This window comes from Hydra vulgaris, chromosome 02, assembly GCF_038396675.1.
Source record: "Hydra vulgaris chromosome 02, alternate assembly HydraT2T_AEP".
In the NCBI taxonomy this organism is placed as follows: Eukaryota; Metazoa; Cnidaria; class Hydrozoa; order Anthoathecata; family Hydridae; genus Hydra; species Hydra vulgaris.
The window spans coordinates 58,573,354-58,587,719 of record NC_088921.1 but is presented as its reverse complement, the minus strand read 5'-3'; the positions used below and the strand labels follow the sequence as shown (position 1 = coordinate 58,587,719).

General features: G+C 26.7%; 1 protein-coding gene across 1 annotated transcript in view; it reads right to left on the bottom strand.

Annotated features, from left to right (window-relative positions):
- Nucleotides 1–14,366, bottom strand: part of LOC100215156 (large proline-rich protein BAG6) — a 62,945-nt gene that overhangs the window by 42,588 nt on the left and 5,991 nt on the right. The window contains exons 4-7 of the mRNA XM_065791525.1: nt 4,538–4,613; nt 4,396–4,449; nt 4,162–4,262; nt 2,447–2,506 (exon numbers count right to left, since the gene is read on the bottom strand). Of these exons, the coding sequence (XP_065647597.1) occupies nt 2,447–2,506; nt 4,162–4,262; nt 4,396–4,449; nt 4,538–4,613 (291 nt within the window). The remainder of the gene's footprint in view (nt 1–2,446; nt 2,507–4,161; nt 4,263–4,395; nt 4,450–4,537; nt 4,614–14,366) is intronic.

The following is a 14,366-nucleotide window of genomic DNA, read 5'->3' as shown; positions in this document are numbered from 1 at the left end:
AATGTTGAAACTGGTGAAATTTCTTGGCGTTTATTGCACAATGTCTACGAGAAAGTAATTTTTCAAAATGAATTAATAAATGTTTCATGACCAAGTCCATTTTGCACAAGTAGAAGTCAATACAATCAAAGAGTTGCGGAATGCTTTATGCTTGCCAAATAACACAATACACTTCTTGTTATAAAAACTCCTAGAAATTCTTGAGTGATTGTGCATCTGGTAAATATGGAAGACTTCTTTTATTTAAAGATTTTTTACGTTGTTAAAGAAATAATTACAATTTAACAAATGTAGCAAATAACCATTATCTGCCGAAATAATGCATTAATTACAACACTAAAAGATACTGCAAATCTGATAGAAGATTTATTTTCAGAAGAATATAGGTATGTTTTGACTAGTTGGTTTCAAACTGACCAAAGAAAGGGATTTCAGTAGATATTGTCAAATAAGTGGCAGATTTTTAGCAAATTTAGGTGAAGTTCAAAGCTCTGAGAAAATGTTATGTATGTAATACCAGGGGTGTACCCTCATGGTCGTCTGGTGGCACAGGCCAACTCGTTTTCAAGGGCGACTTAAAAAAAAGAGCCTGTCAGTAGCCCGATAGGACAATCAGACAATTTGTTACTTACAAAAGTGTATTTATTAACAAAATCATATTTTGATCTATGAAGATTTTATTTCTTGCGATTAATTAAAAGAAAACTTTAAAAAGCAGTATAAAGTAGTATACACTTAAAGTAGTATACACTTCATTTAATAATGAGTGCATTACGGTGCGTTATATAATTTTACTAGTTAATAAAAAGAACATGATTTAATATTTCAGAGTGCGACTGTACTGCTTTTTTATGTTGTGGTTGCATTTTGAAGCACATTTCTTCTCAATTTAAAAAGACTTAAAATTACATTTTCTTTTAATTTCAAATGCTAATATATCATTTTTTAAACTCTGTATTTTGAATCACGCGAATGGTCAATTGAATCATTAATAACACTGAATCTCTTTTATTTTTTATTAGTAAAATAAATTTTTATTTTAACTTTGTCAAACAAAATAAAAACATTAAGATGCACATGAAAAATCATTATTAGAATGCAATTAATGATGCACACCGAAATTCTTTTTTTTTTTTTTTTTTTTAAAAAAAAAGCATAATGAAAAATGTTTAAAACATTAAAAACATGTTTTAAACATTCATCTAAATTAAATTTGATTGAAGATAGGAGAGAATAATAAAATATTCTTATTTGAACAGATTAAGATTGACAAAAAGAAACGACACTAAACAGATACCAAGTATGACAAAAATGACGATTTTTAAAAGTTTTATTTATCTCTTTACCAATATCTCTTCGTAACTAAAGTTGCTTAACAATATTTTTTTGGGTATTTTTTTTTGGTTGAAAATACTAAAGAAAAAAACTTTAAATATCTAATTACTAAAATACATCTAATAAGAAACGGTTTAATTAAAAGTTAGTTTATTAATAAAAAACAGTGAAAAGTTATAACATAAGGTTATAACTTTTCACTTTTTTTTATTAATAAACTTACTTTTAATTAAACTGTTTCTTATTAGATGTATTTTAGTAATTAGACATTTAAAGTTTTTTTCTTTAGTATTTTCAACCAAAAAAAAAAACCCAAAAAAAAATTATTATACCAGACTACTGATTATCATAGCGGACGACTCAGATGAGAAATAAAAACTATTTCAGTTGCCTGCAGGGCGACCAGGAAAAAAACGGAGGGTACACCCCTGAATATCTAATTAAAGCCAATATCAATAGTTAGACGAGCAATTTGAAATAAATATATATGTATTGATATAAATATTGAAAAAAACAACCTTTTAATGAAACTGGAAAAACTCAGCAATGAGGTTCAAGAAAAAGATGTGTCATAACTTTTATGAAGTTACCATCAATGAAGTTGGTTTTATCACAAAAAAGATAGCAGATAAATATGCTAAATGTCTGACATCATTAATTTTCAATCAAGTATCAACAGATTATCTAGAACTTCCATCACGCGGTGGTTTGATAAAACCTTCTAAAGAATTAGCTAATTATATTTGTTGTGTGTTTTTAATTTTGGACACAAATTATAAAACACACAACAAATATAAACACTTTTTATATTATGGGAATAAATTTTTAGTAATTTGTAAACAAAGTACTAAAAATTTATTCCCATAATATAAAAAAGTGCATCATTGTTGGCAATTGAAATATCAAGCAACAGATAATGGTTTTGTGCTTTTAAAGTTCAACAAACCATAACATAATAAAATGCAACTAATAACTACACTTAACTGTTGAGAAAGGAACAATAAATAGATCTTTTCCAAACATCATGTTTTAAATTAGTTTGCTGTTACATCCCATTTTATTTTTTATCTTTTTTTTTTACATTTAAACTTGATAAATGAAAAACACTCACATTTGCATTCATTGAAACATTTCCAGCACCAAACTGTGAAACAAGATTATCCACAAGTTGCTGTTAAGTAAATACAATAAAAGTTAACAGATATTTAACAGTAATAAGATTTAATAGTAATAACAGTATTTAACAGTATTAAGCAGTAGTAAGTATTAACAGTAAACAGTAATAACAGTAAACAAAAAAAAATTAAAGAAAATAACTAACAAAATAATAAAGGAAAATAGAGATAATAGTTAAAAAGTAAAACAATCACTTGAACAATGAGAAAATTTTAGTAAGTGAAACCACTTAAAAAAAAAACGACATTAGTGCAATCTTAAAAAACTTAGAATGACATGATAAGTTATTATGGTTTGTAAAAGGTTTAACAATGTTCTTTTGCAACTTGCCTTAAAAAACATTAGAATAAAAAACACATATAGCAACAGTGTTCTGTGAAAGGACAAAAAAAAGTGTCTGAAAACTTTATTACTTGTATTTTTAACTATTTATATTCATTTGTACTTTTTTCATTTCATTTCATTTTTTATTTATATTTTTTTCATTCTATTATTAGTATTCTGGATGATCAATATCATTTTCAAGTGATCATTGTTTTCATAGTATGATGCAACCTTTCATGAACTGATGCCTACCCACTTCAAAACCTTTTTTCCCCATAGAGTATGCGCTTGATAAATGCCTAAACTGAAATTCAAAGAACTTCATATGCTCTCTCAATAGAAAATATACATACATTATTTAAGTCATATTTTAAAAATCCGGAAAATTGTTTGGATAAAATATCCGTAAAAAATCAGAAATATGTTTTCCCTTATTTCCCTTTTAATTTTGCTTTTAGCCGAGTTGTTTTAAATTTTTTTTCAAACTTTTAATTTTTTTTTTATGAGTTATGACTGAAAAAGCTTTAAAAAGAAATATATTAGAAAAGTATATACCTAAAATTGTATGTATGAAAAATATTTTGGATATCTGGAAAAACTAAAAGTTAAAAAAAATATCCGAAATTCCAGAAACATCTGGAATTCTGGAAATATCTGGAAAAAGATAATCCCTGAATATATGATCTTTATATGAGGTGTTGAAGATATTCCCAAGACAGAACTCCTGATTGCATCTCTAAATATTTTATATGTAGTTTTCTACCCTTCATTATAACATTTGCAACTAACTCTTTTATTGTTTAAGAGTCTTTGCATTGTTTTTTTTTACCATTCAGTAGATTTTAAAGAACAATAAATTGCTATAAAATGTTGCTCATACCAGTTCATGTCAATGTTGAAATAATATCTATTTAATTAATTTTTAAATGCAATTGTTTAAATTATAAAGGAGCATGGGGTAACATTGACAGGTAACTAGACTGCAAGAGAAGCACTCTAAAAACTTTTCATGAAATGTTTTGTGATACACTAAGAATGTATGAGTGCTCAGTTGCCAGTTGGTGTTTAAAATGTTATAACTTTAAAACTGCCGATACAGAAAAACACACAAAAAAATAATTACATTTTTGAAATTAGCAGAGAAAACCAATTAATAAAAAATTAAAAACTTACAGTGGGCAAATTATGTGAAAATTTGTAACATTGTGTAATAAGTTAATTTATTATAGAGAATACTAATTAATAACCAATACAGTATTAATCAATAATCAATCAAACCAACCGAATAATCAAGTCATTTATAAATGCAAAAAAGAAACAAAATACTTGAGCAGCAGGAAAAGATCCACTAAAATTGTTTTGAGAACTTGGAGGTGAACTTATGCTAGTAGGCGGGGTTACAGTTGTACTTGTTGAACTTTCTTGAGCTAAACAAAGAATGTATCAATTAAAAAATCATTCAATTATACAATAATGATAACTGTAATCTAATATATTAACTTTAATAATATACAATTAATTAATTTTGCATATCTAATTACAAGCTACTATGCTACTTACAGACGCTTGTAGGAGGAGCTCGCTGTACCAGATGTACAACACATCCATCAACACCTTTTTGTAAAATTATTGAGTTAATTCAACAATTTAAATTATAAATAAAATATAGATAAAATTATATTATTCTATGCTTGTATCATACCATATTCTAATATTTTTCTTTCATCCTGAAGAACTTTTCCTTTAAATATTATTCTTTGTTTATTAACTGGAATATTCTATTAAACAATAAAAAAAAAGAGGAAGAAATTGAAAAAATTATAAATAGTGTGTATTTACATATATAAATTAATTTAAACAATTATAAATAGCGTGTATATATATTAATAAATATTAATAAAGGCCAACATTAAATAAAAGCAAACAAACACAACAAATTTTATATAAAAGTATGGAATTACATTTACGTGAATTTAAGGAATGATTTTTGAATCATTAAAAGTTATGTCATTAACTTACTTTAAAGTTCCGCGTGGTAATTAAATTAAATTTTGAACCGCTTTAAAATCTTTTAAATAATAACTATATCAAAAATTACTAGAGAAATCTAAACTTGTTAATTAAAAAATAAGATATTACTTTATTATTTATTTCTTTAAATTATTTTATACACAATATAATAATCTTTTGTTTGTTCTATCACAATTTTGTTTTTTTGTTTTGTTTTTTCTAGTATTTTTTTTAAGAATTTTTAATAAAGATTATAAATAATTTAAATTTTATCAGTTACTAATAAGATATTTGTAAACACAATTTGTGTTCATAAATAAAAATTATATCAGATGAACTTAACGTGATTTTGAATTAAAAACAAAAAATTTCAATTAAATAAGTGATAAAAATGTTCTTTTTATTTGCTGGCTTTTTTTGTCATTTAAACGTAAAAAACAATTTAGTATTGTGCTAAATATGTGCCAGAAAAGATGATGTTGGAGCTGGGTTTATGGCTCTGACTGCTAAACCATAACTTACTGATGTTAACATGACAAAAAGGTTGTATAGATGCATTCTTTTCTTTAAAAAGGCATGCCAATTTCAATGTTTTCAGATGAAAAACTTTTTACAGTGAATGAAACCACTGATAGATTCAGCGGGGATGCTGATAACTTTCCTAACACCAACAGTTTAAAAACAAATCATCTTAGTCAGATATCAAGTTTTGCTGTTACATATTCAGATGGACAAAAAAATGGTTTTATCTGGTTTTTGTTGGAAATATAAATTGTCTAGAAACATACTAAACTTTGGACTCAACAATCAACCTTGATGACAAAGTTGTGTTTACCCAAGGCTTCATGCCACACATACAAAAAAAACACAGGAATGGCTGAGATCAAACATTAGAAATTTTTGGCCAAAAGAAATGTGACCACTAATTTCACCAGACATCAACCCATGAGACTATTCTATCAGAGCAAAACTTTAAACTGATGCTGTAGCAAACCTCATTTCAGTATCAAAACACTGAAGATAACTCTGGTAAAAGCATGGAACAGAATTTCAGCAGGTTACATTTAAAAGACCTGTCATAGCTTTAAGGGTCTTATAGCAAAATTTAAAGAAAGTGGACTTTTTGAGTAAAAATAATTATTTTACTTTGTTTTAAATATTCTCTTTTATTAAGTTTTGTCAGAAATAAGTAATAAAGCTTTAAGGTGAGTTTCCACTCATTTGTTTTTTTCTCAGGAATGGGAAAAGGGAGGTAAAAATAATCACATGGACATGCATATTATAAGTTTTAATTAGTCCAAAATAAAACTATGTGATTATTTTTTTCTTTCCTACGCTGCCCCCGTAGAAAAATGGATCAGCGGAAACTCACCTTTGTTAATTTGTTAAACTGTTAATTTTTTTATATGTAAATATAGTCGTATTTTTTTCATAGATATAAAAACTTGAAATATAGTTTTAACGGATATAAATTTAAAAAGTTGTCAAACCAGTAAGCAAACAAAACAAAAAAAACAGCAATAAATCTTATTGTTTCAAAATGTTAATAACCATGAGCAACTATTGCAATAGTTAAATTTGTAATTAAATACAGGAAATATCAATTAAATGTATCAAATTGTGCTTTAAATTGTGCAAATACTTTTCATATGATAATAAAAAACTCTCATTGTTAAGTTCAAGGAAGACAAAAAGTCAGAAAAAAGGTTCAAAACACTATTGTATGTACATTGAAGGTATAAACATGGTTGTTGCAAGTGATATAAATTTTATTTTCCATATAGATATGGAAAATAACGAGTTTGAAACATATTAGATGTTTTAAACTCGCCCACTTCTTGAAGGTAGAGTTAGGAAATTTTAGCAAAATAATGATTAAAAATAATTAATATAGTATATTAATTAAATAATTTGCATTATAATATCTTTGCATTTAAGCAATCTAATTTTCTTGTTGGTTACTTCAATATTTGAAGAAGTAAGTTTTCTAAGTAAACCAGAAGGTTGTATAAAAACCTATACTGGATGAATATTATAAAAAATATTTTTAACTCTTTCATTAGAAGAAACTTTAAGTAAAAGGTTTGCTTCAGTAACATAAGGTTGACAATAAAGATTGCTATAGAAGGTTGTCATTAAAAGAAATATTTTTTGGATTTCTTTAGTGGTGCTTGTTTTTGTAGTTTTGCTTTTTTGATATGCATTTTCTATAATCAGAATAATAAAAATCTTTAAGCATGACTTTCTATTAAGTGTAATTTTTTGATAGCATAATAAAATGTGAAAACAATTTTTCGTCAAATTCTTTCATTGATTCTTTATATTTATTTATTCAGAATTTCAAGGCTTCTATCCATAGATTATGCGGAATACTGGTTAACAATCATTATAAAACTTTCTGATTCAAATTCTCTTGGAATTTTTCTGAGGAAATCCTAGTCTTCTTTAACAAATATTTTTTTTCCTTACGAGTGGAGACAAAACTCAGGATAAAAGCCTAAAAATTCTGGATAAATAAATTTAAAGAATTGATAGATAGAAGATTTACACCAGAATTTATAATTGAATTTGCATTTTTTATTTTAAATAACAACAATTTCATTTTTCATATTTGATAAACAATTATTTTAACAAAAAACTGGTACAGCCATGGGTACAGATTTTATACCAGATTATGTATGTCTCACTATTGGAATTCCTATTATAGTCTTAAAGTTTTTATAGATTTATATTACAAAAAGAGTCTACTTTAGTTTTGAAATAGATTGCCGACAATATTGTTTACATAAATTTTTGAACAAGAAAATACTTTTATTTTTAGTACTTTCTTTGGAAACTTTTCCTTATTCTCGATTGATGTTTTAACAGCAGCCTGCTATCATGCATTTGTCTTAATGTCCTTAGAAACACAACCTTCAGAATTAGGAAAAATTAGGTCGGCAATAAATTGCCAACCTCAATCTTTTAAAGGTTGGGAAAAAAAAAATTAATAAAAAGGTCTAATAATAAGACATATAAAGAAGGTCAACAATTCATTGCTAATCTCAAACACTTTAAGGTCGGCAGTTAGGTTGGCTTTGGCGAATGCCAACCCTAATTCCGAGGGCTGGTAACAACATATCAGTATATATAGTGTTCTTTCCTCACATCTTCATAATTTTCAAGAAACTGGTGATGACAACTATTTATAAAAAGAGTTGCATACAAGATCATAAAATCCTTTCAACATTTTAACAACTAAATCTACTAAGTTTTTTGTTTCTTTATTTCCGAGAAAGTTTCTTACATAAACCATAAATAACAATCTAGCTGTTTTCTCCTTTCTATCCATTGTTAACTATCATTTACAAGATAGCAAACTTATGGATACAAAAAAAAATAAAAATCCATCAAAAACTCCTGTATTTCTCAAAAAACCTGGCTGAAAGTACTAAAAGCAAACAATATCAGTTTTTAGTGCTTTAACAAATTGTTTCATAAAAGTTAAGTATATTAAGAGTTAGTGGTATAAAAAATTTTCCTACAATTTCATCTACACCTTCAGCAATTTTCAATTTCACCTACACCTTCAGCAATTTACAATTTCACCTACACCGTCAGCAATTTTAGGTTTAGCATCAAAACAATATACATATTTCTATTGAAATATTTAAATTGTTTTTTGATATTGTTTAAGGAGAACTATTTTACTATTATATATTTTTTACAATAATTAATTATTGTAAAAAACATATTAACCACATAAAAGAAATTATTTTTTTTTTTTGGATAAAAAAACAGATAGTTAAATAAATTCTTTTAAACGAAAAAACTTTACATTAAATATGATTTTGAAAGTTAAAAACTTAAATTTAAGTTTAAAGGAATTCATAAACAGAGTTTATGTTTATGAATAACTTATTGGTAACTGATAAAATCTAAAGACTGTTTATAATATTTATTAATAATAAATACTAAAATAGTTCACTAAATACATAAAAGTTAGAGCAATAAACTTAGAGTCAAGAGGTACAAAGTTTGATGCCTCTTTTAACCTTATAACAGACAACTATAATGGCACGCATTAAATGCTTGGCATTGTTTTGCATATCTTATTTTGACAAAATTGATAATCCCATGTAAAAACTTTTTTTTATAAAATGCAGCCTTAGTCTCAGATTTTGCTGATTTTTACACCACTCAAAGATTCAAAGATTTTATTAAATTATAAACATCCCCAAAATTTCCTCAAATAATTCCAAACAGTTTCAAAGATAAAATTATTCAAACTTTGTCTTCAGCCAACAAAAATTTATGTCCACTTACATATTTTGAGGAATTTAATTAATAAACTTAAAATATTCAAAAATAAACATAACACCTGTAATTTTGACCTTAAGTTTAATTACAAAAATGCCTATGTAGCTTTTAGTTGTCATCCTGAATAGTTTAGTTAGAGTTGCTTAGTTGAGAACAGAGAAAAAAAAACATGGTCAAATTTAACTAAAATTGTTACTTATAAAACAGGAATTATGAAAACTCAAAGGAAAAATTCAAAAGTGGTACTCTTAAGTGCTTAATACACAGATGTTGATGTTTAATAGTTTTCAGAAAATTTTCACACCCACCATGAGCTTATTAAGACCCTCTCCCTGTTTATTAATTTTTACTCAGGGATGCATAGTCCCAAATAGGACTCCGATTTGAAAGTCACAAAAAGATTACTTCTTCATAGTTTTTAGTATCCAGGAGCTCTAAAAATATAAAAAAGCTTATGGACTACTAATGGGAAAAAAAAAAAAACTTATAGTTTTTGAACCCAGAGTCCTTAGGTATAATGGCAGCAAGGGCTCCAGGACTGTGGGCTTAAAAACAATAAGTTCTAAGTCATTAAATTTTATGAACTTTTTCTTTTTGCAAATCATAAGTCAACCAACATGAATGTCTGAATATCAGAGACCAGGAAAATCTTCTGAATCTTCTGAACACCAGAGACCAGCAGTTTTTTTTCTTTTAGCACTTGTCAATTTTCAAGACTTGTCTTGGATATTTTCATGAGAAAACAGACGGAAATTTAATTCTGAAAATTAGTTTATTTTTTTGTAAAACCTTTTTTCATTACTATGCAGATTTATAATGTCAAAGGTGGGTTGTGTCCTAGTGGGTTGTGTCCATTATAATTCCAATAACTATAGTTTTTATTATCATTATATTCTTAGTTTTAAATAATAACAGCCTTGTTTTTTGTTACTTTTGTAAACATGGAAACGTTGATGTAATTCTTAAAATGTTAAATAGCTATAACGTCAAAATTCGTACAAATAAAAATCAAAAATTTTGTGGCTTAAAAGTTGCATAATTTTTCAACTAATAATCTAACTTTAAGTTTAGTATTTTTTTAAACCTTAATATTTACCTCTAACTAATGGTATTTGCTTTGTTTTCATTTCACATTTTTAGAGAAAATAGTGCCTGCAATTGTTGGCCACTAAAAAAAACATTTATTATTCATTAAAATTAATTTAGTAAGTCAAAATTTGTTTAATATTGTAATAAAAACTATTTAAAAACATTAAATAAAAAAGTCAGATTATGATTCTAAATTTCCTCTTTAAATTTATCTATTAATAATGTAAATTAGACATTTGCTTTTTATTTCTGTTTTAGGGAAGACCACAATCCAATACATTGTGATAACTCTAACTAAAATATTTAAGACATCTTTTTAAAAAAAATGAGTCAATACATCAGCAATTTTAGAATTCAACTTTAAAATTTAAGGGGTAAAATGGGTAAATTTGAATAAATTTTTGAAATTTATGATTGGAATTAATAAAATTATCAAGAAAACACAATGTGGGGTGGGAATAAAAGGATGGATAGGAATTTTTACCCATATGTAATAAATAGGGGAAGATGGAAAGGAAATAGGGAGATACATAGTCTTGACAAATAGGTAAGTGGAATTGTGTTTTTTCTGTAAGCGAATTTATATTTTTTAATTTTTAAGACTTAAACCCGAATCCAAAATTAGAAAATAATAACTGAAATTTTTTTTTTTTAGATTTGAGGTACAGTTTCTTTGTTCATAACAAGTAAAACTTAATAAAAGGGGGAAGAGTGTCTTAATAACCTCACACTAGGTGAGAAAATTTTCTGAAAATTATTAAACATCAACTTCTGTGAATTAAGCACTTAAGAGTACCACTTTTGATTTTTTCCTTTGAATTTTCATAATTCCTGTTATATAAGTAACAATTTTAAGTAAATTTGACCATGTTTTTTTTTGTTTAAGAAAAGATCATGCTCCTATTCTTTGTAACAACTCTAGCTAAACTATTTAGGACAACATCTAAACAAAAAAATATATTGAGCTACATTGGCATTTTTGTAATTAAACTTGCCCCAGTAAAATCATGATAAAGGTCAAATTTACAGGTGTTGAGTTGTTATATTGGATTCCTTGCCTCAAAATATGTGAACAAATTTTCAGCCTTCCATTGCACTCAGAACAGAAACAAAGACCAAAATCATTTTTTATAATGGCGGTATTTTGAAAATTTTGGGGATGTACATACCTAATGGCAGATTGAGCAAAAAATAATATTAATAAATCAATAACAAAGAAGTTGATAACTTTTATTTTATGAAGGAGAGTAACTATTTTTATGAAGACAAGAAACAATTTTTTATGAAGGAAATTTAGGATTTTTGGATACACAGAAAGAACAAAGCAGCAATGACAATTTTAACTTTACAAACATCAACAAGGGATAAGATAATTAAACATTTTACTTTTAAATTTCTGCTTATGCTGTTTCTATTCCTAAATTTTGTTCTATTTTCAACAATATAAACTTTCAAATGATTCATTAGAATAGTTTTTTAAAGACACAACTATTGTTTGAAATCATTTTTGATTATAAAATTAATTATAAAAACTGTTTAAAAATAATTAAATTATTCATTAAAAATGTACATTTATATAAATAAAAAAGAATATATATATCAGGCTAGGTCAGGAAGACATTTGATATTATGATATTATGCATGCCATTATATGATTGTCAAATAACATTTTGTTATGACAATATGACCATGACTGTTAATGTGTTTAAAAACTTGAATCTTTCAAAAATGCTAAAAAAGACAACTAAAAAGAAACTTTATGAAAAACTTTTATTAAAATAAAAAGAAAAGAAATCTCAATAAAATCAAGTTTTTGATTATGTTTGGAATAACAAACTTTAAATTTCATCTTAAATGTTTTTATAATATTATTGAAAACTCTTTTTTTTTAAAAAAGATTTTCACTTCCAAGAAGGCTGCAAGCAACCACTATTAAAGTTGGAAGTAACTGGAAGAGAAAAGATGAAATTTATAAAACAAGATAACGATTAACAGACAACTTAAAAGATTGCAAATTATATGAATCAGGAATACAAGATAAAAGGAGCAAACTCCAAAGAACTGATATTCGAGGAAAAAAACTAGACAAATAAAATTGTTTGGGGCAGTTAGGAACAGTCACAGTAAAAGGATGAGACTTAATTGAATGACGTGTAACACAAGAATGAATTTTAGAAGATGGCTGAAAAGACGCTAGCTTTTTAGAGCAACGCCCGTTTTATAGTATCAATACAATATAGAATATGAAGCAATATCACAGCTATGCAACAATGGTTAAAAATTGGCTTCAAGAGCAAGTCTAAAAAGTCTTCAATGGGTTTTTGCACCTTGTCTAAAAGATAAAGAACATCATTTAAAATTCTGCTCTAGATATGGCAACAGTATTCCATATAAGATTTGAGATTTACAGAGAGAAAGATTTTGATAAGGATATGAGATTTACAGAGATAAAGAATAGAATCCGGAGTAAGAAAGTGGCAGGCACGATAAAGAGATGCAAACTTAGCAGATGCTAATTTTGCATTCGATTTGATATATGGTTTCCAAGAAAGATTGGAAGAGTTAATCCTAGAAGATGAAGGGTAGATGACTCATCGAGTATTCATTCATAAATATTGGAAGATCTAGATTGTTGTGATAACAATTAGCTGAAAAAAATTTGAGTTTTATCTGAGTTAAAGTTCACCAGTCACTGAGAGCCCCATGCTGTAGCAAAAGTGAGATACTTTTCAAGCTCAAAAGCCCCCTCCAAGCAATCAGAGAGTGTTGGCTTCTTATCAAGACAAGAATAAATGGTAGTATCATCAGGGAACAATGCCACCTTAGATGTGAGAAACTCTGGGAGATCATTCATGTAAATTAAAAAAAATTATAGAGCCAAAAATAGAACCTTGAGAAACTCAAGTTACAGGAAATGAAGATGAGTACTGTCCATCAAGGACGACTTTTATACTACGATTGGTAAGGAAGGATTCAATAGTTTTAAAGATGTTACCTGATACACTGTAAAAAGAGAGTTTATGGAGAAGATCAGCATGTCAAACTTTATCAAAAGCTTTAGAAATGTTGAGAGCGATAGCCTTAATCTCTCCACATCTATCAAATGCAATATAAAACCTATCGGTTATTACTGTTTACAAATCAGCAGTAGAATGAGAAGATCTAAATCCATATTGAGGATCATAAAGTAAGTTATTAGATTCAAGATTAAGTGTTTATTAATGAAAGATTCAAAAACCTCTATAATAGAAAGAAGACTAGTGGGACGGTAGTATATATTTCATCAAGAAACTCATGTGGTCTTGATGAAATATATACTAAACCTCATTCTATATTCATTAATCTTTCAGAAAATATAAGGGTTTTGATCTGCAAGTATATGAATTTTCATATATGGAAATCCATATATGAAAATTCATATACTTATAATCCTAACAGTAAAAAAAAAAACATCCTGTAATAACATTACATCAATAAAAAAGAATACTTGCAGATCAAAATCCTTATATTTGCTTAAAGATCTATATACAGTACTGTAAATATGTTTTAGACCACTTGTATAATTAGACATATTTACAATTTTTTAGATTTTAAATGTTTGTTTTTATTTTTAAAATGTTTAGTTCGCATTTATAGATTAATTAAATGGGTAAAATATCTTTAATAGAGACAAAAAGTTATTGTGCTTCATGAAGGTTATTCGCAGCGCCAAATTTCATCCAAAACAGGATATTCGAAGATTGCTGTTGCAGAAATTATTAAAAAATTTAGAGAAACAGGTTCCCTTGAAGATAGAAAGAAAAGTAGTAGACCTCCTAAGCTAATAAAAGATGAATATAAATATTTATAAACCCTTTCTTTAAGATATAGAAAAAAAAATAAACCGAGTTGACAAAGGACATTAACACAGCAACTGGAAAAAATGTCAGCTCCTCTTGTATTCAATGACACCTACTCAAATCGGGATTAAGGGGTGTGTTGCAACTCGAAAACCATTATTACGGCGTGGCAATAAAGAAAAAAGACTTGAATATGCAAAACAACACAAAAATTAGGCCTAAGAATTGTTTAACTGAGTTCTGTACACCGATGAGTCCAAATTCGAAATTTTTGGAATAAAAACACGTCAATAT